The 21,230-nt window shown below is 36.9% G+C and overlaps 1 protein-coding gene across 2 annotated transcripts in view; it reads right to left on the bottom strand.

Moving 5' to 3' along the window:
- The window catches only part of Mkln1 (muskelin 1), a 127,914-nt gene that overhangs the window by 22,003 nt on the left and 84,681 nt on the right, over positions 1-21,230 (bottom strand). For both annotated transcript variants that reach the window (XM_038320221.2, XM_038320222.2), the window contains 3 exons: positions 14,485-14,697; positions 8,308-8,529; positions 4,789-4,918 (listed from right to left, as the gene is read on the bottom strand). In XM_038320221.2, the coding sequence (XP_038176149.1) occupies positions 4,789-4,918; positions 8,308-8,529; positions 14,485-14,697 (565 nt within the window). The remainder of the gene's footprint in view (positions 1-4,788; positions 4,919-8,307; positions 8,530-14,484; positions 14,698-21,230) is intronic.

Here is a 21,230-nt window from a genome sequence, read left to right as displayed (position 1 = left end):
CAGAGAAGTTATACAATTTTGCTAATGGTGAAGAACTAGATGAAGAGAGACCAAGTCTTTTGATTCAATTTACTGTATCAAATACATCAATCTGCTACAATAGCTAGAACACATGGAATAAAGAGTGGCAAGTATGGGAAGGCAGAAGAGACATAATTTAAAAAACAAAAACAAGTAAACAGGAAGCTACTACATTAGCGGGATGAGACCCTAGGAGCTCTGCATCACCAGTGCATCTGCAACATCGGAAAAGGCTCCATACAGACTGCTGGCCTCAACCAAAAAGAGCACTCTAACACAGAGGCTCTACAGCAGTTTACAAAGCTAAGCGGGTGACAAATTAGCTTCTAAACATAACTCTCAAGTGCTGGTAAACACAGAACTTACATGTGAGAAGTATGCTAAACTGCTTGTGCTCACAGCACTAGCATACTGAATTTTGATGTTAAACACAAAGCTAAAAATTCCTTCTTTCTAAGCAACTACCATCCGCTAATTTAAATTATAATTTTCTTCTAAGGGAAGAGCAAAACTGTTATACACAAGTTAGAAAATAAAAAACCGAGCCACGTTAGAAAATAAAAAGATTTGTCTTTCTAGATATTGATGTTAAATCTAAGATAATATATTTAAATAATTATAAAGAGCGATGGCTGGAGATCTTACAGTGCTTGCCACATGGAAAACATCAACAGAGAACAATTTTGCTATAAGAGATAAACTGTCTCTAACTGGGGATCTCAACTGTTAAAAATTCTGCTCTATGATTTCAAACAATACAATGTAAAACTCACATTGTAAATGTAGTCTTAATCAAATAACCCACATGAGTGAAGTACAAACATATAGTAAGTCTATTTCAAATTACAGTAATTAACAGAAATATAAAAAATTTAAAAAAAAAGCTAGTAAGCACTGGAATGGTTTAATATATTACCAAATATCTACATAATGGGTATTTTCTAGGAACATTTAATAATGTGAGAAATTCAATAGTGTTCCACTTCATTACTAAAAAAAATTTTTAGTGCCTTAAAAGATAAGTAGTACCCTAGTGAGATAAAATAAAATTTAAATTTAAGTGTACACTGATTAAAGTAAGGTAAAAATAATTCTATGCAAATACAATACTTCCTGATGTGAGCTTTTCTGAACAATCTAAACTTGTGCAGGATATTTTAAAAGGAAATTTAAAAGGAGATTTATGGATGTGTCCTTCCCCCAGAGTTTCGCAACGCCTCTGAAATGCAGAGTCAAGGTTGCATCTGTAATAGTGTTAGCAATTAAGGTCAGAACCACATGCTTTAGTTCCTAAACTATCTTGAGGTGTTAGGAAAGAATTTCAAGAGACCAAAATCTACAAGGTAAAATATGAGAGGTGACTAAAATTAGATTTTAGAGGTAAGATAGAAAAACTGGGGAAATAGCATGGTAGACGTTCAAACACAAGAAAACACGTTATCTCTAAAGGAACTACGTGGTCCCGATGAAACAAGCAGTACAAGGCTGCAGGGCCAAGCTTCAGCCCATCATGCAGGCAGGCTGTTTGTAAAGATTCTTCTTATTAGAATTAGCTCTAATCAAAAAGTCAGATCAACTTACTTGTCTTTTCCATGAACAAAAAGGGCGTATGAAGACAAAACCTATACTCATACCTGTATTCCTAGTGCCTAGTTTGTTGTTTGGCACCTGGTAAGTGATCAGAAACCATCTACAAATTAGATGTTAGGCCTGTGGTTCTGCCCCCATGAGTCATGCAGGAGAGAATGGGCTGGGAAGAGGTGAGGCAGATGGGGAGAGAAGACAAGGGGCAAAGGGGTGAGAGGGCTCAGACTGGTGCAGAATAAAGTGGCAATGGGCAGACAAGCTACAGAACTGAGGTTACTGGCTGAATCAATGTCACCTGAGGGTGGTGAGGACACCTTCTGGAGAAAACTGAGATATTCAACAGTACCAGCCAAGCTAGAGGGTCAGTCTGCCTCCACTCGGAGAGGCTGTGAGTAGGCCACCACTTTTCTTCAAATTAATCCTGGCAGTTTACAAGTGTATACACAGTCTGAGGCTCTAGGTAAGCCTACCTGATAAGAACTGAGACAGGACCTGAGCAATAGACTGAGGCTCTCAGTCCCTGCCAGGTACTGGAACCCTCTAAGAGAGTACGAGGGAAAGCAGAAAGGGAAGGAATGAGAGGGAACAGGAAGGGAAGAAAGGGAAGGAGAGGTATACATAGATGAGGGCAGACAAAAAAAACAAAAATGCAATTTCAGTTGAACTCTGATAGGTCAATTGAGCCACTCCATGCTTCAAATCAAGGATAACTCTCTTAAGAGTTTTAGTAACATTTTCCAGCTGGTACAAAGCAGACGTTCAACACTGCCAGAACACTTCTCAGTAAACAACGTAAACATGTGCACACATTGGAGCTTTTTGAGCAATGAAACTCCTAGGATTACTGTAAAAATCAGCCACTAGGAAACATATTATTAAACAAGACTGATATCTTCAAAAGACATCAAATCTAGACCCAGAAATTAAATACTTCAATAACTTTATTTAGGGAAAAAAAAATCTTTGTTTGGGTGGTTCTTCCTAATTTTCTACTCATCTTCAGTCCCTCCACAGAGATGGTTTCCCAAACTACTTTATCTAAATGGCACTCTCATGCTGCTCATTAGAACAGCCTCCAACTTCTTCTCTTCACAGTGCTCAGAATGCAACTGCAGGTCACTCTTCACTGGAATATGAGCTTTATGAATTAGCTTAATCCCCAGAGTCCACATATGGATCCTTAGTGCCTAGAAAAATCCTTGGTAAATAGAAGACAATAGAATACTTGAGGAGAAAAGGTCTATATACCTTAAATGCAAGTAAATAACCAATAAATATTATTAAATTAATGAACGGATTTGTTTGTTTTGTGGTTAATACCCTATAAACCAATTAAAAACTCAAACAATGCACAGCAGAACTGTAGTTCTGATTTTGGAAGAATTGGCTGGAGCAGTGACTAATGAATGAGGTAACTGGCCTTTCTGTTACTTTTAGTTCAGCAATAAAACTAATAAAAGAAAAAAACCACAAAAATTAAATATAAAATTTAAAAGATCCGAAATAAAATTTGATACAAATACCCTCTTAAAGGATTATGAGATGCATCAAAATGTCAATATTATCTCTGGATGGTTAAGTTTTTTTGGTATCATTCTGGCTTGTTTTTTGGTGTTGTTTTAGATTCTCTACAATAAGATCATTACTGTTCTAATTACGACAACAACACAAAGAACTGCCACAACTCTGCTAGTCGTAACTGTGACTAAGAATAACAAAGTTGTAAATAACTACTTTAATTAAAAGAAGAGGCTTACTCAAAATACTGCTTATAAATAAATGATACCTACAACATATGTATTTGTGGCTCTATGTGTGTTTGGGGGGTGAGTGGTAGACGTGTGTTTTAGTGCCCGTGGAGGCCAGAGCTCAACACTGGGCCTTTTTTTCTACTGTTCTCTAACTTACTAGTTTTCTGAGACAGAGTCCCACTGATCCAGCTGGACTGGCTGAACAGCAAGCCCCAATGACCTGCTTGTTCCATTCCCCAGCACTGGGCTTACAGACATACACAACCATGCCTGGCATTTGAATGGGTGCTGGGGATCTGAACTGGGTTCCTCACGCTTGTGCAATGGCACTTTACTGACACAGTTACCTCCGCTGCTCTGACACAAGTATTTAAAAATGTATTTTGTAAAAGCACCATTGATAAAAGGATCTTTTTTATAAATGGCCGCTAAAATGAAAAGCAAGCTGATCTAATTTCTAACCCCAGTACCAAACTGGGCCTTAATCAAATCAACTCTTCTATATAGTATTCACTGGTAAAGCAATTACTGTGTTGGCTCACTGAAAAGGATCAAAATAAGATTTTTAAAAACAGTAAGTATGGTGTCTTACTAGCCATGCCAGGGCAATGTGCATGAGCTTAGTAAAGAGCCGCCTTAGTAGCAGGAGACCAGCTGCTTAGATGGCCATCTTTTTTTTTTTTTTAATTTATTTATTTATTTATTATGTATACAATATTCTGTCTGTGTGTATGCCTGCAGGCCAGAAGAGGGCACCAGACCCCATTACAGATGGTTGTGAGCCACCATGTGGTTGCTGGGAATTGAACTCAGGACCTTTGGAAGAGCAGGCAATGCTCTTAACCTCTGAGCCATATCTCCAGCCCCTAGATGGCCATCTTGTAAGCTTGCAGGTATAAGGGATGGCATGAAGACTCCCTCAGAACAGCAGACTCCACTGCGTTGATGCTTCATCTATAGCTCACCGCAGTGAGGACAAGCAGACTGCACCAGCAAATGCACAACAGTTCTTAAGATCAATCTCTCTCTGTGTCTCTCTGTCTCTCTCTCACACACACATACATGTTAACTTCAGAAACTTTTATTTCTGCTTAAAAGAAATAGTAAATCCCATATTTTTAAACAAATGAACTTAGAGAGTTTTATTCCTCTTATTCAGAATTATTTCAATTAAAGAAGTAAAGAAAGTATGAAGGACAGTTAGAAAGAGAAGAAAATGGACATCACTTTTCTATAAAAAGTAGTTAAAGAGTGCCAGGCAATGGTGGCACACGCCTTTAATTTCAGCACTTGGGAGGCAGAGATCTCTGTAAGTTTGAGGCCAGCCTGGTCTACAGAGCTAGTTTCAGGACAGGCCCCAAAGCTACACAGAAACCCTGTCAAGAAAAAAAAGTATTTAGAGCACAAGAGAGATATTCTATATTCTTACCCATTCCAGAGTCTTTCTTGGTGCCGTCTGAAATTATGTCTACATGATCAGAGTCCACATCATAACTAAAGAAATCATTCAAATAGGTCTTAGATCGCTGGCCACCAAAGACATATAGGCAACGATTTTTCTAAAAAAAAAAAAGGAAAAAGGAAGGGAGTTGTCATTTCCAATGAAGAATTCAGAATGATCTTTCCAACTTTCCAGCTCTCAACAGTAGTTTCCTGAGAGATCCCACATAACCTTCCTTTGCCTGGATGAGGAGGAGAGAGGCAGCTCTCTTCATGCCACAACAGGCACTGCTGAGGCCCTGCACACCAACTATTAGGACAAACAGTAAGGGCTGCTGCCTTTGTATGACTGTGAGAGAGCAAAAGGGAGCATAAGCGAGCAAGCAAGAAATGTCATTGGATAAATCAAAACATATTGAAGGACACCCCTTCTTGTGCTTGAAGTAAAACACAACACAACAGAAGCCGGGCGATGGTGGCGCACGTCTTTAATCCCAACACTCGGGAGACAGAGGCGGGCGGATCTCTGAGTTCGAGGCCAGCCTGGTCTACAAGAGCTAGTTCCAGGACAGGCTCTAGAAACTACAGGGAAACCCTGTCTCAAAAAACAAACAAACAAACAAACAAAAAAACCCAAAAAAAACCACAACAGAGCTATCTATAAAAGTACCTTGACTTAGTTTTATTTTATAACCATATATTTTTATTAGAATACTGAATTTAAAAACAAGCAAAAATGAAAAAACTATCTGTATATAAAGCTATGACTTTATGTATACACAGAATTCTCACCACAATCAGAAGTATAATACTAATTTTTAATTCAGTTTTTTGATAATATCTTTATAGTCTAAGTACTAAATTAAAAATTAAACTGAAAGCAATTTTAGTTTTGCAAATACTAGTGATTTTGCTGTTAGCTTTGACAACTGAAAAACTTTCACAGATGAAACAAGTAATGTAATACAAATAAGACTTTGGTCTTAAAAGACAAACAAGTACAAAAACCAAAGTGACTAAGTTAAAAAATAAACAAAAAAACCCTTAATCTGAATTAGATTTACCAGTGAGAACTCATGATTTGTCCTTTGTTTTAGCAAAAAACAAGTGTGTGTGTGTTTGTGTGTGTGTGTGTGTGTGTGTGTGTGTGTGTGTAGAGGACCCTAAAAATGACAGCACTGAATTTAAAGTGTGATGTATATAAAAAATTCATGAGCTCATAATTGCAATGCTTTTTACTACCTCACTGGTTAACTCTGGAAACTGAATTCATTAACATGCAAATCAACAAAACTATCAGATATCTATCCATTCACTTAGATTTATTTATTTGAGATAGAGTCTTACTACAAAGCTCTGGCTGACCTGGGTGGCCTCAAACTCACAGAGGTTCCCACTGCCTCTGTTCATATTAAAGGCATGTACTACCACACCTAACAATTCATTTAGTTTTTTTAAGACAAGGTTTTTTTTATGTGTTTCGGGCCTTGAACTTGCTATGCATAGCCCAGGTTGATCTCAAATTCACGGTATGCCTGTCTTAGTCTCCAAGGTGCTGGGATCACAAGTGTGCATCAAGTGGCCCAAGAATCATATGGTTTCATTTTAGAGTAACCAAGCAAATCATGACATAAAGAGGATGTTTTGTTATTCTTTTTAAAAAAACAAAAACAAAACAAAAATAGCCACATACCTTTAAGGCCAGCACTCAGGAGGCAGAGGCAGGCAGATCTCTGTGAGTTCGAGGACAGCCTGGTCTACAAGAGCTAGTTCCAGGAGAGCTAGGGCTGTCCACAAAGAAATCCTGTCTCAAAAAACCAAAAAATCAACCGCCCCCAATTACAGTTAATAAGTGTAGAAGAAACAATACCAGAAAAATCACCATTTTGCGATAACTAATGAAATCTAGACAATGAATACCCATTGAACATCAATAGGTAAAGGTTACAGGAAATTTCATAATTGATCACTCGAACTAATAATTCCTAAACTCACTAATATATACAAGAAACATGACATCATTAGGTGCCTCAGCCAGAGTAGTGGTAAAGTGCTGGCGTGTCTCTTCCTGACTTCCCCGAAACGATAGCGACTATAAATCAAGCCTCTAGATAGAAATGACTAGTTTATAAAAATATGATAGAGAACGACACTAAATAATGCAATCAGAGAAGTCAGAATAGAAAACACTGCAGATGTTTAAAAGCTCAGAGCGAGGAGAGTGTGGAGAAAGAAGGGCACTGCAGTGCACAGGGGCTCCCTGGTCTGGATCTGAACAAGCCAGTTCTGAAAAGGAGAACAACATGAATGCAGACCAGCATTATATAGTATTAATAAACTGCTCAACTACGATGAGTGTGATAACAGTAACACCATTTTTAAAAGTTTGTATCTGTCTGTCATACACTCTAGTATCATTTCTAGGTGCAATTGTCCCTCAGTATCAGCACAGGTCCTCATCCTGATTCACAAATCGGATGATCCCAAAATCCCTTAGGATTTGTATATAACATACACATATCCTCTTAATGTACTTTAAATCATCTCTACATTACTTTTAATACCTAGTATAGACTGTTGGACATGAGAGCAGTTTTTAGGTTTTTTTTTTAAAGTCTATACATGTTCAGTGGAGACAAAAATTTTTAAAAGATATTTTCAGTTCATGGTTGCTTGAATCTGTGGATGCATAGCTCAAAGATATGAAAGATTTGTTAAATAAAGACATGTTAGCCGGGCGGTGGTGGCGCACGCCTTTAATCCCAGCACTCGGGAGGCAGAGACAGGTAGATCTCTGTGAGTTCCAGGCCAGCCTGGTCTACAAGAGCGAGTTCCAGGACAGGCTCCAAAGCTACAGAGAAACCCTGTCTTGAAAAACAAAAACAAAAACAAACAAACAAAAAGACATCTTAGCTGAGATCTTCCTGCATAATAAAATGTAATAAGCTCTAAAAATAATAGGGAATATAATTAAAGTAGGAGATATATTAAAAATACAGATCGTTTACTGATCAAACTGACAGATATGTACACTGAAATTCATATTATCTCCTTTGTACTTCATATAAAGAACATTTTAAAACATGCAAATTATATAACATGTGTTCTAATATTTTGTTCACAGAAAGAAGGATCACCTACTTCAAAAAGCTAAGGAAGATTTTTGTTTTTGTCAGTAAACTCTTGTTCTAATTCTATATAATCAGTATGCAATTAATTGAGAGTAGCAACAGAAAAAGTAATTTCAAAATTATCTACCTAATTGCTAAGAAAAGTTTGCAAATGGTTAAGTCCTAAAAAAGAGAGCTAACTATCCAACAGCTAGGTAGCCAGTAACGTAGGCAACAGAGTGTCTACCTTTCCCTTCAGGTCACAGTCACTTCGGAGTCCCTAAGCTGATGGACATGACTAAATGACAGCTCACTGCTGATGTTCATTTCTAGTGGAAAACTTTGCTTTCTTACTAATGCCTTCCTATAAAGGTACACAAGACAGAGAATAGTCTTACTGAGTGGAACAGCATGCAATGTCCAATTCGAGACTGGATGTCCTCAGGGCCAGCATTACAGGAGTCCTCCCGAAGAAGTTTCCATGTTTGACACTGGCAGTTGAACGCAAACAAACCACTGAATTGTGGTTCACTAGCTCTGCTGTCATCTACGCTGCCATTACATGTCAAAATTCTACCACCGAAGGTGTAGATCATATGTTTTTCTGAGTCCATGCACATCTATGAGAACAAAGCAACAGATAAAACAGTTTCAGTTTGTTCCTGTCGTATGTGCCAAAATGAAATCAGTATGTATGCTTTCACATCCTCAAAGAATCCTGAACTTTGCTCTTCATGATACTAAATACCTCTTAATTATTGTACACACATATTATATTGTTCAGAAATTGAGAGTAGGTTTCTAAATACTTTTTCAATTTTCATTTATCCCAATAAAAATGAATATACTGAGTTAAGTAACTTTGTTTTCTTGATGCTATGGTACATGATTTTTACCAGAGCCAACGATGAATCATGATATACTGGGTTTTACTAACAGTGCACACTGATCACAACTCTATGGATGAACTGTCATCATACACTCCTCTCCATCCTCCTTAGAGGGAAGTATCTTATTTGTTACTTGTTTGGCAAGAGAGCAGATACCCAACCTGCAAACTAGAATGATTCAGCTAAACAAACCTCTACAATTATTTTACAAAACTCTTCATATTGTAAAACAATGCAACAAGCCAGGAAGTGGTGCCACACAACTTCAAGCCCAGCATTTGGGAGGTAAAGGCAAGTGAATCCCAGAATTCAAGGTCAGCCTTGTCTGCAAAATAAGTTCCAGGGCAGCCAGCTTTGCCTGCAGATTGAGTTCCAGAACATCCAGGGCTACACACAGAAACCCTTTCTCAAAACCAAAAATAAAAAAATAAAAAAAAAGACATTTGCAAACCTGCCTCCAGACTGACTTCCATACCATAGGGTGAAGAACTGTCTCTTTTTACATTATTAATTTAATTTTCACTGAATTAAGGTATGCAATGCAAGCCAAACTTGGTTTTTACACTCCTTAAAGTAAAAATATAGCCTTCCACAAAACAACAATGAGGAAACGACTGTCAGAAAATAGAAACAACCAAATTCTATCTCAAAGTCAAGCTGGAGTTCGAGATCAAGGCAAGGAGCATTTCCGATGGAAGAATCCAGTAGGCACAGAGACCAGCGGTGCTCTCGGTGAAGCACAGCACTAGCTGTTACAAGTCTGAGTCTCTTCTTCAACCAAACTGCTTCTGTCATAGAATTACTCTTTAATTTTTAAAAGTCAATTAAAAAAATAAAGCACTTCAAAAAAAAGAAAGATTCTAGCAAAGAGAGAGAGAGAATTTGAGACAGGTCTCTACATAGCCTGGTGTTGCTCTTTCCTTTTGGTGGTTTTTGGTGTGGCATTCATAACTGTCATCAGGGCTACATATACACATTTTTTATTTTGCTAATTCATAAAAAACAGGAGGAGCATAGTATCAGTATGAAGATTTTTCTCCACACTTCCAGCATACAGGACATGAAACAGGGATAACTTTATTTATACACTATATACTCCTGTACTAAGGGACATAGTTATTTGTTTGTTTTTCCGAGACAGGATTTCTCTGAGTAGCAGTCTTGGCTGTCTTGGAACTCATTCTGTAGACCAGGCTGGCCTTGAATTCACAGGTATCAGCCTGTCTCTGACTCCTGGGTGCTGAGATTAAAGGTGTGTGCCACCACCTCTTGGTCTGTTTATTTCTTAATAAGGGTCAATTATCAACAAATTTTAATCACTCTAGGCATCTTAATGCTGTTTATCCAGTTTAAAGTCCTTCATTTTTTATTTTTGTTTAATTTTTTATTCTATACTTTAAGCATTTATTTTATTTTAAATCATGCATATGTGTGCCTGTCTATGCATGCGCATGTGCACATGTGCACAAGGTGCCCCAGCAGCTCAAAAGAAGGTGTCAGATCCCCTGGAGCTGTAGTTACAGGTAGTTGTGGGACACTGGCATGGGGCTCGAAACTGAACGTGGGTCCTCTGCAACAGTAGCACATGCTCTTAACTGTCCAGCCATTTCCAGGCTCTGTTTTATAGTTTTTAATGTCTTGGAAAATGGTTATAAAAACTTATGACAAATGGTGATATTTTCATAAAAATTTGTACATCGATTTGAAAGACTAGTGGGTGTGGTGGCATATGCCTTTAATCTCATCACTCAGGAGGCTACGGCAAATGTCTTTGAGTTTGCTGGTCTTCATAGAGAGTTTCAGGACAGTTAGGGCTACAAATGAGAACCTGTCTCAAAAAACCACAAATAAACAAACAAAAAACCCTAACTGATTTAAAAACTGAAAAACTATTTATCTACTCTGTCAGGTTACATAATTCCTAAAGCCCAATAAAAAGATGGCCCAATTTTCTTTTTCTACATTTTACAAATTATCTCAGGTAATTGATACTTTATCAGACTAGAGGATCCCCTGTTATTTGGTCCCTAATGCATAACTTAATATTTGTTCAGGGCATAAAGTCTTCTGGGCTTTTACAACTCAGGCTTTGCAATATTAAGCCAAATCCTGATTTCTCCTGGCGGGAGCTGATCTACCTTCAGGAAAGCAAAGCTCCCCGCACTGCTGCTGCTGCTCAGCACTGTGTCTAATGTGCTCTCCTCCTCTCTGCCTGCCTCTGCCTCCTGAGTACTGGGATTAAAGGCATGCACCACCAACTCCTGGCCCTAGTAATTTCTAAAAGTGTTTATATTTAAAGGGCAGTTTGGTCAGATCTTGAAAATCTGGTTCACACTATCTTTTCTTGAACACCTTTTAAAATGTTGCTCTTTTGTCTCTTGGCACTTGCTACAGTCTCGCAAAGGTGAATATGTTCATAGGGTGGCACCATGGTGGCACTACTGACAGATGCTGTAGTCTTTCAGCGGTGTGGCCTTTGGAAGATCATTATACCATTAAGATTGTGAATGCAAAGACTGTGAGACTAGCCTGCCTTTCTCTTCTGTGCACCTGTTCACATAAGTAGTCTGGTTCTGACACATGACTGTACTAATGTGTGCCCTTACCATAATCCCAAAGCAATAGTGCCACCTGACCTTAGACTCTCTACAACTATGAACCAAAATACGTCTTTTCTTTTTTGTTTGTTTGTTTTTATTGTGTGTGCTTACTTTTTGAGACAGGGTTTTTCTGTAGCTTTGGAGTCCAACCCTGAACTAGCTTTTATAGACCAGGCTGACTTTGAACTCACAGAGATCCGCCTGCATATGCCTCCCAAGTGCTGGGATTAACGGTGTGTGTCATCACACGGTGTGTGTCTTTTCTCTTTATAAGTGCCTCAGAAATTTTATCCCAGTGATAGAAAGCCAAAACAACAGCAAAAGTAGATATACAGTCTCCTTTTAGTTCCAAGTGGATTAATAACTCTGTCTGACTAAAAATGATGTTTTAAATTTAGTGTTATTCATATACCTTAGAGGTAGCTGGCTGGCAAGCTTGAGCCCCAAGCCCATTCACCCACTGAGCTATTTCATCAGCCCTCATTTCTTTCCTAAGTTAGTTTCTTTCACCTACTCTTACCATTTGGTGATCACTCCTGTATTGTTCAATTTATACTTTATGGTTCTCTTCAGCGTCAAGCTGCAGTTATATCGTTAAACTGTTAGGGTGCTGAAAAGCAATTCTTACCCACTTTTGTATGAAGGAAAGTACTTCCCTACTATTTCCTTTAAAGTAGTTTTCTAAAGATCTGATGTTGGTTGGTTACTGTTTATAATTTTTCACATATAAGTGAGTTAGTTTTCCTTGGACCCAATAGTTTGCAGAGTTCTATGGAAGAGGGACAATAGTGTTTAAGGGCCCTGAGCAACTGAACAGGGGTGTGTTTCTGTAAAGCCATGTCTTGTCTAATTGTAAGATCTCATCTGGTTTAGCGAAGGTCTATCTCAAGATGTCTTTGTAAAATTACAGGTGTCTATTTTGATTCTGTGTGCACATGCTTATATACCTGTTGTGGGCATGCGTGTTCCCGTGTGCACATAGATGTCAGAGAATAACTTGCAGGAGTCAGTTATTTCCTTTCATGCTGTGGATGCTAGAGACCAAACTTGGCAACAAAACCTTTACCCGATAAGCCATCTCACTGACTGGTCTCAAGATTTGAATTTCCCTAGCTCACTGACTATTGCAAAGGAAGCCAGTGTCCCCACCTATCAAATTATGTTTTCTTTTTAGAACACACTGCTCTCTTAAACCTGCTGGGCTTTCTGACACTGCTACAGGTTAATGCTCTGCCTCCCCTGTTATTGCTCTGTTCTTGCTACTCAGGATTCTGCTGTACCACTGCAGGGTTTCCCCCGATATATCAAGTGTCTTCACTGCACAGTGTGGGCTTTAGCACATGTACCAGGTTTTTCTGTTTTTTTTTTTTTTTTTTTTAAATTAAACTTAGGGGTATTACGACCTTTCTCTGGCTCCCAGTTTTTACATATGGCTTTTAAAAACCTTTCTGTTGAAATTCTTGCTGTTCTTGAAAACTAAGCAAAACAACAACATGGAAAGTCTGAGAGCTAAGCTGCCATATGCTCACCAGAAATACAGGTATTTTAATTTCAATTCCTTTAAGGTTAATATTCAAAATGGAAAAATAATTTTTAAATGTGTCTTTATCTTGCCCTCATTCTTCTACATTTTGAATGTTAAGTATGAAACCCTAAAACATCATGGCACTACAAATAATGTTTGGAATGTCATGAACACAAGTTAATAAGGTCTAACTTGCAGCTTTATTTACATGAATAAATGAATATTTATTTACACTGGAGGCTTAGACAGGTGCTGCCTGCTCAGCCTCATAAAAGTATTAATTGTTTGGCTGAATTAGGACCAAATTTTGGTTTCTCCATCTCCCTGGTTCTCTTATACCAAGTGACCAGTTGAAAACTTAGCATTATTTATTTAATAGTAGCCAACATCCAAGGAGCATCCTGTTTTCCCAAACTCAAGACAAACAGATGCTGTACACAACTGTGAGCTATGGCCAGACTATGCCACAGCTCCCCTATTTGCAAACCCATACAAGTAATTTTTGCAAAATTCACTATTTTTTGGTAAAATATTAGCAATTTTTGATCAAAAGAATAAACTGTTCCCTAACAACATCATGTGCCAGCATTCTGTTCTTAGATGATCAGAATCAGCCTAACTTCTTGGACTTCTTTTTCCCAGAACAACACAGGATGCCAGGAAGAATGGCTTTGGAAACTCAGCCATAAAAACCCTATACAAGTTCCAAACTCAACCAGAGCATCCTAACATTTTTATTTTTCTCCTAGAGTACTTGATGGGTATAGTTCTTCATCATTCTTTTATACCAGTCATGTATTAACAAAAACATGAAAATAGGATCATTTCAAAGCAAAGCAAAACAATCTATAAAGAAACAATAAACAAAGGCCTGGGACTCAGCTGCAATATAAGACTTTAGGCCAAAGTTGGAGAGCAGCACAACTCTATCACAATGCCAGCTGGTAAAGTAAAACAGATCTTATCTCTCCCACAGGCCGAAAACTGTTGTAAACAGGCCAACTGAGTAAAACTTCCTATGTGAACAACAAAGCAGTTACTGTTGTCTTTGACTATGATAGGGATGATGAAGAAACAACTGTCTTGTCCATAACACCATTACATGCTCAGTTTCAACCTAATCTAGAATGTGCCAAATTTTACATAGCTTTGTATTAAATTTCTGATTACAAACAAGACAAAGTATATTTTAGTCTGACTCTAGATTTTAAACTTATTAGCAAATGATTTTAAATTTCAGGGAAACAGAATAAAAACTATAACAGGGTAAATTGTAACTGTTATAGTTTATATATATTTAAAACCTCTGAACTTGTTTTTCCTAATATTGCTTCATGTATTTGCTATACTAAAGTTTTAAATAGGTTAACAATTCTGTAAATATTAACAACTTGATATTTATCCTATACCAAAAATAAAAAATGTAATAATAACCTTACACTTCCTGAAATAATTATCTTTTTACTGACCAACAGTGTCATCAGTTAGCTAACACCATAAAAACTCTAAAGTAGACCTCTAGGAGCATTAGTTGGCTCTGCCGTCACTGACTGCACCAACCTGATGGTCGAACACCAGTTTTGGTCCGCCGTCGGCAGCGGTGTCCTCGCTCAGCAGCATCCAGGTATTGGTGTCAATGTCGTAACGGTAGAAGTCACTTTTCAGAGACTTGCTGTTCCTCACAGAGGAATCCAAGTAACGGCCCAGCGTGTAGATCTGCCTCCGTTGAATGTCAATGCACATTTTATGACATGACCTGGCACTGGGACCATTCTGGAGAAAGGAGGGTGGAAAGAAAAAAGGAGTGTCAAAAGCAAAGAGAAGAAATGTTCTCTTCTGTTATATTTCATTAAAACTCATAAGCAATTGATGTGGGCCTATCATTAAACTTATAATAAATCTCTAAAGAAAAGCAAAAGAAGCAGTAGGAGGCATAAACTTTACCCCAGACATGCTTTAAATCTGCCAGGAAAAAAAAATATGAACTATTTCATAGTCTCTGGCACTTGTTTTAACATCATTGCATCATACACATATCCTTGTATGATCCACTGTATCATATACATATACATGTCCATGAACACAGTCCAATTCCCTATCAAAAGTCTTCTTTAAGGCGTACTGGATCTTTAAAAGTATTGTGAACAAAAAAAAGAAGTTTAAAACATGTGCATGTATGGTCTATGAATGTATAAAGTGTGTGCATGTGGGTGTGGGCCTGAGGCTAACATCAGCTGCCTTGGTTTGACTGTTATTCACCAAATGACTATAGCTTGTTTCAAGCTGATATAAAACTTGCCAGCACATTTTCTCAGTTAAGATTTCCTCTTGCCAGATGTCTAGGTTTGTGTCAAGTTGACAAAAACCAACCTATACACTTACTAAATCCTGTTTACATTACTGTGGATAGATGTGCTTCACTGAATCCTTACAAAAACTCTCTATATAAGGAACTCATTATCACTACTTCACAGTCTAAACTACTTGTCTAGAGTTAGAAAACGAAGAAGTGATAATGACATCTAAGCCCCACCGTAACCAGATTTAAAAACACTATAAAAAAGTGTTCTATTCACTTCAACGGGCAATTGGCTTTTTTTTCTCAGAAGAGAGAAATAAGCAAAAATCTAACTGCTAATAAAATGCTCATGACTGAGATGACGAGAAATAGGGAGCCTGCTGAATGGCTACCAGGAGACTGGGTGTGATCTCAGGAAATAAAAAAAAAAAAAAAAAACCCAAAACCACTATAAGGTCCTGTAGCAAAACAGAACAGAAAATAGCAATATCATATGGGAAGCAACATAATATAAATAATTTGATTAATTGTGGGAATATTACACAGGAAAAAGGCTTGATATTAGTAACAGCAATTAAGAAAATAAGCTGAGTGCAATCTGTGCTTCATATTCACACAAATTATTCTAATACTTAAGTTTTAAGGTTTTCTTGTTAAGATTTCATAGATAAGGTAGAAATATTATTTAGGGAAAGGTTTATTCCATTATTAGGTGATCTCAAAAACAAAGATGGAGTTATATACAGTAAGCCCATGCCATATTCCCATTAGTATGAAATTTAATTTTTAAATTAGAGACAGCACCTCTTGCTTCAGTCAAAGCACTAATACCATTAAAATGACAAGTAAATTATACCCTAGAGAGAACAAAAATTAAAAATGAAGATAACAGATAATAGAAAATGAGAACTAGAAAATGTTAGGTTTTTTTATAAAGAGAAAATTCGACAAACATCAGAAATAAACTCAGAGATATCATTGAAGAATAACAGGAATTACAAGAAAAATAATGTTTATTAAGAAAAACAGGTATAATTTGACAATAGTTAAAAGTGTATGTAAAAATTGGCAAATGAAATATGCAGATAAAACGGCCACAGTCTCTGAGAAAATATAACCTATCAAATATCATGAGACATGACACAAAAATGCAAAGTCCTTCCATCTAAAAAGTGAATTTATCATTCAAAATCTTCCTATAACAACAGACTCAGATATCTGCCCTGGTAAATTTTTATCAAGCATCCATATAAAAAATATTATTAATTTTAGACAAAAATTTCAGAACTCAAAGAAAAACTCCAATTTGAACTCTGTTCTATTCCACTTCTAATAGCAATACAGAAGGAAGTTCTGACATAGTTCAATACATGTTCATGATAAAAAAAAAAATCAAAGCAAAGCAGGAATAGAAAAAATGCTTCAATCTGATAAAAGATGAAGACAATACAAAGCTACATTAGTGAGATTCTGTCTCATAAAACAACAACAAATATCCAAATAGTATACTTATTCAATAGTAATATATAAATGTTCTACATCTAAATTCTGAGTCAAGAATGTTTATTCTCATCAACTCTATTTACTAGTGCTCTGCCAGGTCAACTTGGTGAAATGGAAAGACATTAGAAAACAACAGAAGCCACGAGGAAATGAAGAGAAAGAGTAAATGAGTTCACTAGTCACACACATAGACTTCATCATAGTAAGTGGATTTAGTAAAATGGCAAAACACAAATGAATGCCTCTCTCTGGGGTACTTCAGACAGTCTATAAGGTCAAAGTTCTTTCCATGAAAATACTTAAACACTTGTCTCTTCATTCTCAAAGTTCCCAGGGGCTACATAACTTTCTGACACTAAAAGTCTGAATGCAGAACTAGATGTGACTTAACTATTTCCACTACTTTCTATTACATCAAACACCGTGACTTTAAAAGTATAAAACAAGGCCATTTTGTGTAGAATGGTTGTCTCAAAAAGCATTGAGTGTAGTTTTTGGAGTTCCAAGTTCATACAGAGGTTTTTTTCCCATGTTCTATATTAGAACAATTATAACTAATCAAAGTATCTTATTCAGTTGGGCATAGTAGCATATGCCATTAATCCCAGCACTCAGGAAGCAGATGCAAGCAGATTTCTTTGAGTTTGAGGCCAGATGGATCTACATAGTGAGTTCCAGGACAGCCACAGCTACATTAATGAGACCCTGTCTCAGAAAACAACAACAAATTTTCAAATAGTATACTTACTCAGAAATTATGATTAAGATAGACATTTTCTCGAAGTAAGAAAAGCATATGAAAGCTGAAGTAAAATGGAAAAAATCTGTTGCCAATGATATAATACACCTTTTAAAGAAATAATCAGAATTGTGGAAAATTGCCATTGATCTTGACATCTTCTCAATGTTCAAAGACTTTTCTATTAAAACTGATCATGATATGAACAAATGTATTTTGGGATAGTATATAATAAAATATGGTAACATTTAGAAGTGACTCAATATTTTTCAAATAACCAAAACGTAAGTGAAAAAAACATATACAGGTTTTATAAAATCCATGCAATGAGCAAACAGGCCAATGAATTTTAGCACAGCCGGTACAAAGAACATGTAATATGGTCCACATGACAAGCTACCATAAAAAAACCAAACATGGCTATTTGGGGCATGAGCTCAAAGAAAGCAATACACAGTTGCCTGGAATAGATGCTAAAGATCTATCCTCTTGCCCTAGGTACATCTATAAATGGTCCAATTTTCTTCATTTTTTCATGTAAAACATGTCCTAATAGAGTAAATATATAAATATGTAAGAATCTAGCTGTCCTTGACTAACCCAGTCATTAAAGGTATCTCTAAAAATCTAAAAAAATACTATTTTTAAAAACAGTCACCTTAACAAAAATATGTACAACTGTTTTTATAAATTGATAGATATTAAAAATATTTCTAACCCAAACAAATTAAGGAAACACTAGCAAGTTTTTTTACATACACAAAGGAATCCTATTACTCTAAGATTTGAAAATCACTAATACAAGTAAAATCCAGTAAGAAGAGACCTGCCTAATTTCTTATTGCTCAAAAATCCTAGGAATGAAGTCAGAGACATTTACTAAAACAAAAGAAACAATTTAAATGTGTATTTGTGTGTGTGTGTGTGTGTGTGTGTGTGTGTGTGTGAGAGAGAGAGAGAGAGAGAGAGAGAGAGAGAGAGAGAGAGAGAGAGACAGAGAGACAGAGAGACAGAGAGTCACTGAGACTGATTGTGGGCATAGCATGTGCTTTGAGGTTTCAAAGCCCAGCTCCAGAGATACACTTCCTCCAACAAGCCCATGCCTCCTAATCCTTCCCAAATAGTGCTATACTCTGATGACTAAACATTCAAATTATTAGCATAGAGAGAACATTTTTATTCAAACCACCACAGGCATCTATATGAAGGAGTAATAAACTATAATAAACCCGAGCTCCAGTACTGAAACATTTTATTACCGTGTGTGTGTGTGTGTGTGTGTGTAGTATAAAAATAATAAAATTAGCTGGGCACAATGACACATGCCTGTATTCCCAGCACAGAATATGTAAAGCCAGGAGGAGGAGAAGCTAAAGCACAGCCTTGAATTTGAGGCCAGTTTGCCTTATCTAGTGAGACCATGTATGTCTCGAAAACACATAACATCTGTACTACTCATAAAGCCTCACCCCAGGACACCCTTTCCTGAATTTTACATTCATCATTCCTTTGCTTTACTCCAATACCCGCTTTTTATTTAATTGACATTATCTGATTATTTACAAAAGCATATCTATTATTTTTTTTAATTTAATTTAATTTCTACATAATATGCTTTATGCCTATCAGGAACTCAGAGTCTAGGTGGGAAAACAAGAATACAAACCAGTTACAGGTAAATGTGAGCGTACCAAAGGTGGTTTAAATTCTGCTTAGAGAACTTCAAAACAGGCTATATTGAAGAAGGGAAGTCTAAATTGAGTGTTAAAGAGCATACAGGCTGAAGCTGGAGATGGGCGATCTCACTGAGAACACAGGGACCAGGCTGGCAAAGGAGACAAGTGAGGACATTGTAAAATGGCAGAAATGGTCCATGCAGTCATCATACACAGTTAGGGTATATGGCTGGCAAGTTGGTAGAGGTCAAACCTGCATGAGAACTGGAAGTTGTCACTAAATTAAAGGAATTGGGATAGGTACAATGTTTTTTATTATTTGGGGTTTATCACCCCCCCATACTTTCTTGTACTTTTAACAACCCACTATACATGGACTTAGCTATCTGACTTTTTTTGACAAATGAGACAAAAACAAACTTGGTTTTGGTGGAGTGTTCATGCTATTTCATCCCCTGGCAGCCCTGCCTATGATCAAACTTTCCTTTGGGCCAGCAGCTCACAAATAATGACACGGAGACTTATTAATTATGAAAGCTCAGCCTTAGTTTAGGCTTGTCCACTAGCTATTTTTCTTCTTTCTCTCCCTCTCTCCCTTTCTTTTCTTTTCTTTCTTTCTTTCTTTTTTTTGTTGTTGTTTTGTTTTTCCTTTTCGAGACAGGGTTTCTTTGTGTATCAGTCCTGGTTGTCCTGGAACTAACTCTGCAGACCAGGCTGGCCTCGAACTCACAGAGATTAAAGGCCTGTGTTACCACCACCCGGCTCCTACTAGCTCTTATAATTTAAATTAACCCATATTTTTGTTAATCTACATTTTACCATGTGGCTTTTACCTCTCTCCCATTTTGTGTGTCATATTCTGTATCTTTCTTGATGGTGTCCTCGATTCATCTCCTACTTCCTTTTTCTCTTTGCCTCAAAGTCACCCCTATACCTCCTGCCTAGCTATTGACTGGTCAGTTCTTTATTAAACCAATCACAGCAATGTATCTTCACAGTATGCAAATATCCCACAACACCTGCCCTTGTCGTAAGAACAAGTCCCAGTTAGCCTACAAATGGGAAAATGATTAAGTAAAACACAGTCATGTAGTCTCAGCTGAAGTAACCCTAGACTAGCTAACAGCTGTCTCCCAAATGAGGGCACCTACCAACAGAATGACCCAGATAACCCACTGCCTCAGAAGCAAATAAATGCTTACTACTATATGCCGTTAAGAGTTCTATGAATGACTAATGTTAAAGAAAACTCAGCAAGGATCAAATCTAAAGGTTTCTAAAAGATTATTTATTTACTAATTTTGTTTCTTTAAAGGCAGGATCTGGGTGTGTGGCACAGGTTAACTTGGAACTTCCCTATGTAGACAAAGCTGGACTCAAACTTAAGGCAACTCTTAAGATGGTCATGTATTCCTGTAATTCCAGGAAGAAGTATCACAAATCAAGGTCAGTCTAGGCAATTTCATAAGTTGGGTAGAGTAGGGAGTGAAGAGGAGAAGAGAGGGAAAGCAACAGACAGAGAAAAAAACAGCATCAAAAGAATACAGACAAAAGGACATTTGAAATGCAGTACTGACATCAATGGACCTTTGGCATAAATTTGACACAATCAATGAATAGGGAAGAATTTAAGATGAGGTCTATGCTTACTGGATGAATAGTTAGTTACAAATGTAATTAACTCAATCCAAAAAAGCTGAGAATAAATAAATTAAGAGATTTTAGATATGTCTTTTATTTTTGCTAAGGACAGAAATAACCATTTCAAAACATGATACTTCAACACTGAAAATGGAAGACCATTTTTATGTACCTGGGATTAGAAAAAGAAATCAGAATTTCAAGGTTTTATGGAAAAATAATTATTACCCAAATGGTTAATCCTTGGAACAGACTGAGTAAGAAAGAACTCCATTTTCAAAGACTGAAGGCACACCACCAGATCTTTTGAATCAGTCTTCCTAAACAAAAATCAGTGGGTTTGACTTAGGTCTTTTTCTCTTTTGCTTTTTTTTCTTATAGTTTATTTTCCAATCTACAATCTGAACTAGCTTAGATGAAGAATACAGTAAAAGTTTTACAACAATTT

Source organism: Arvicola amphibius, chromosome 2 (assembly GCF_903992535.2).
Source record: "Arvicola amphibius chromosome 2, mArvAmp1.2, whole genome shotgun sequence".
NCBI lineage: Eukaryota > Metazoa > Chordata > Mammalia > Rodentia > Cricetidae > Arvicola > Arvicola amphibius.
Note: the sequence above shows the minus strand (reverse complement) of the source record. Positions and strands in the feature narration are given on the sequence as shown.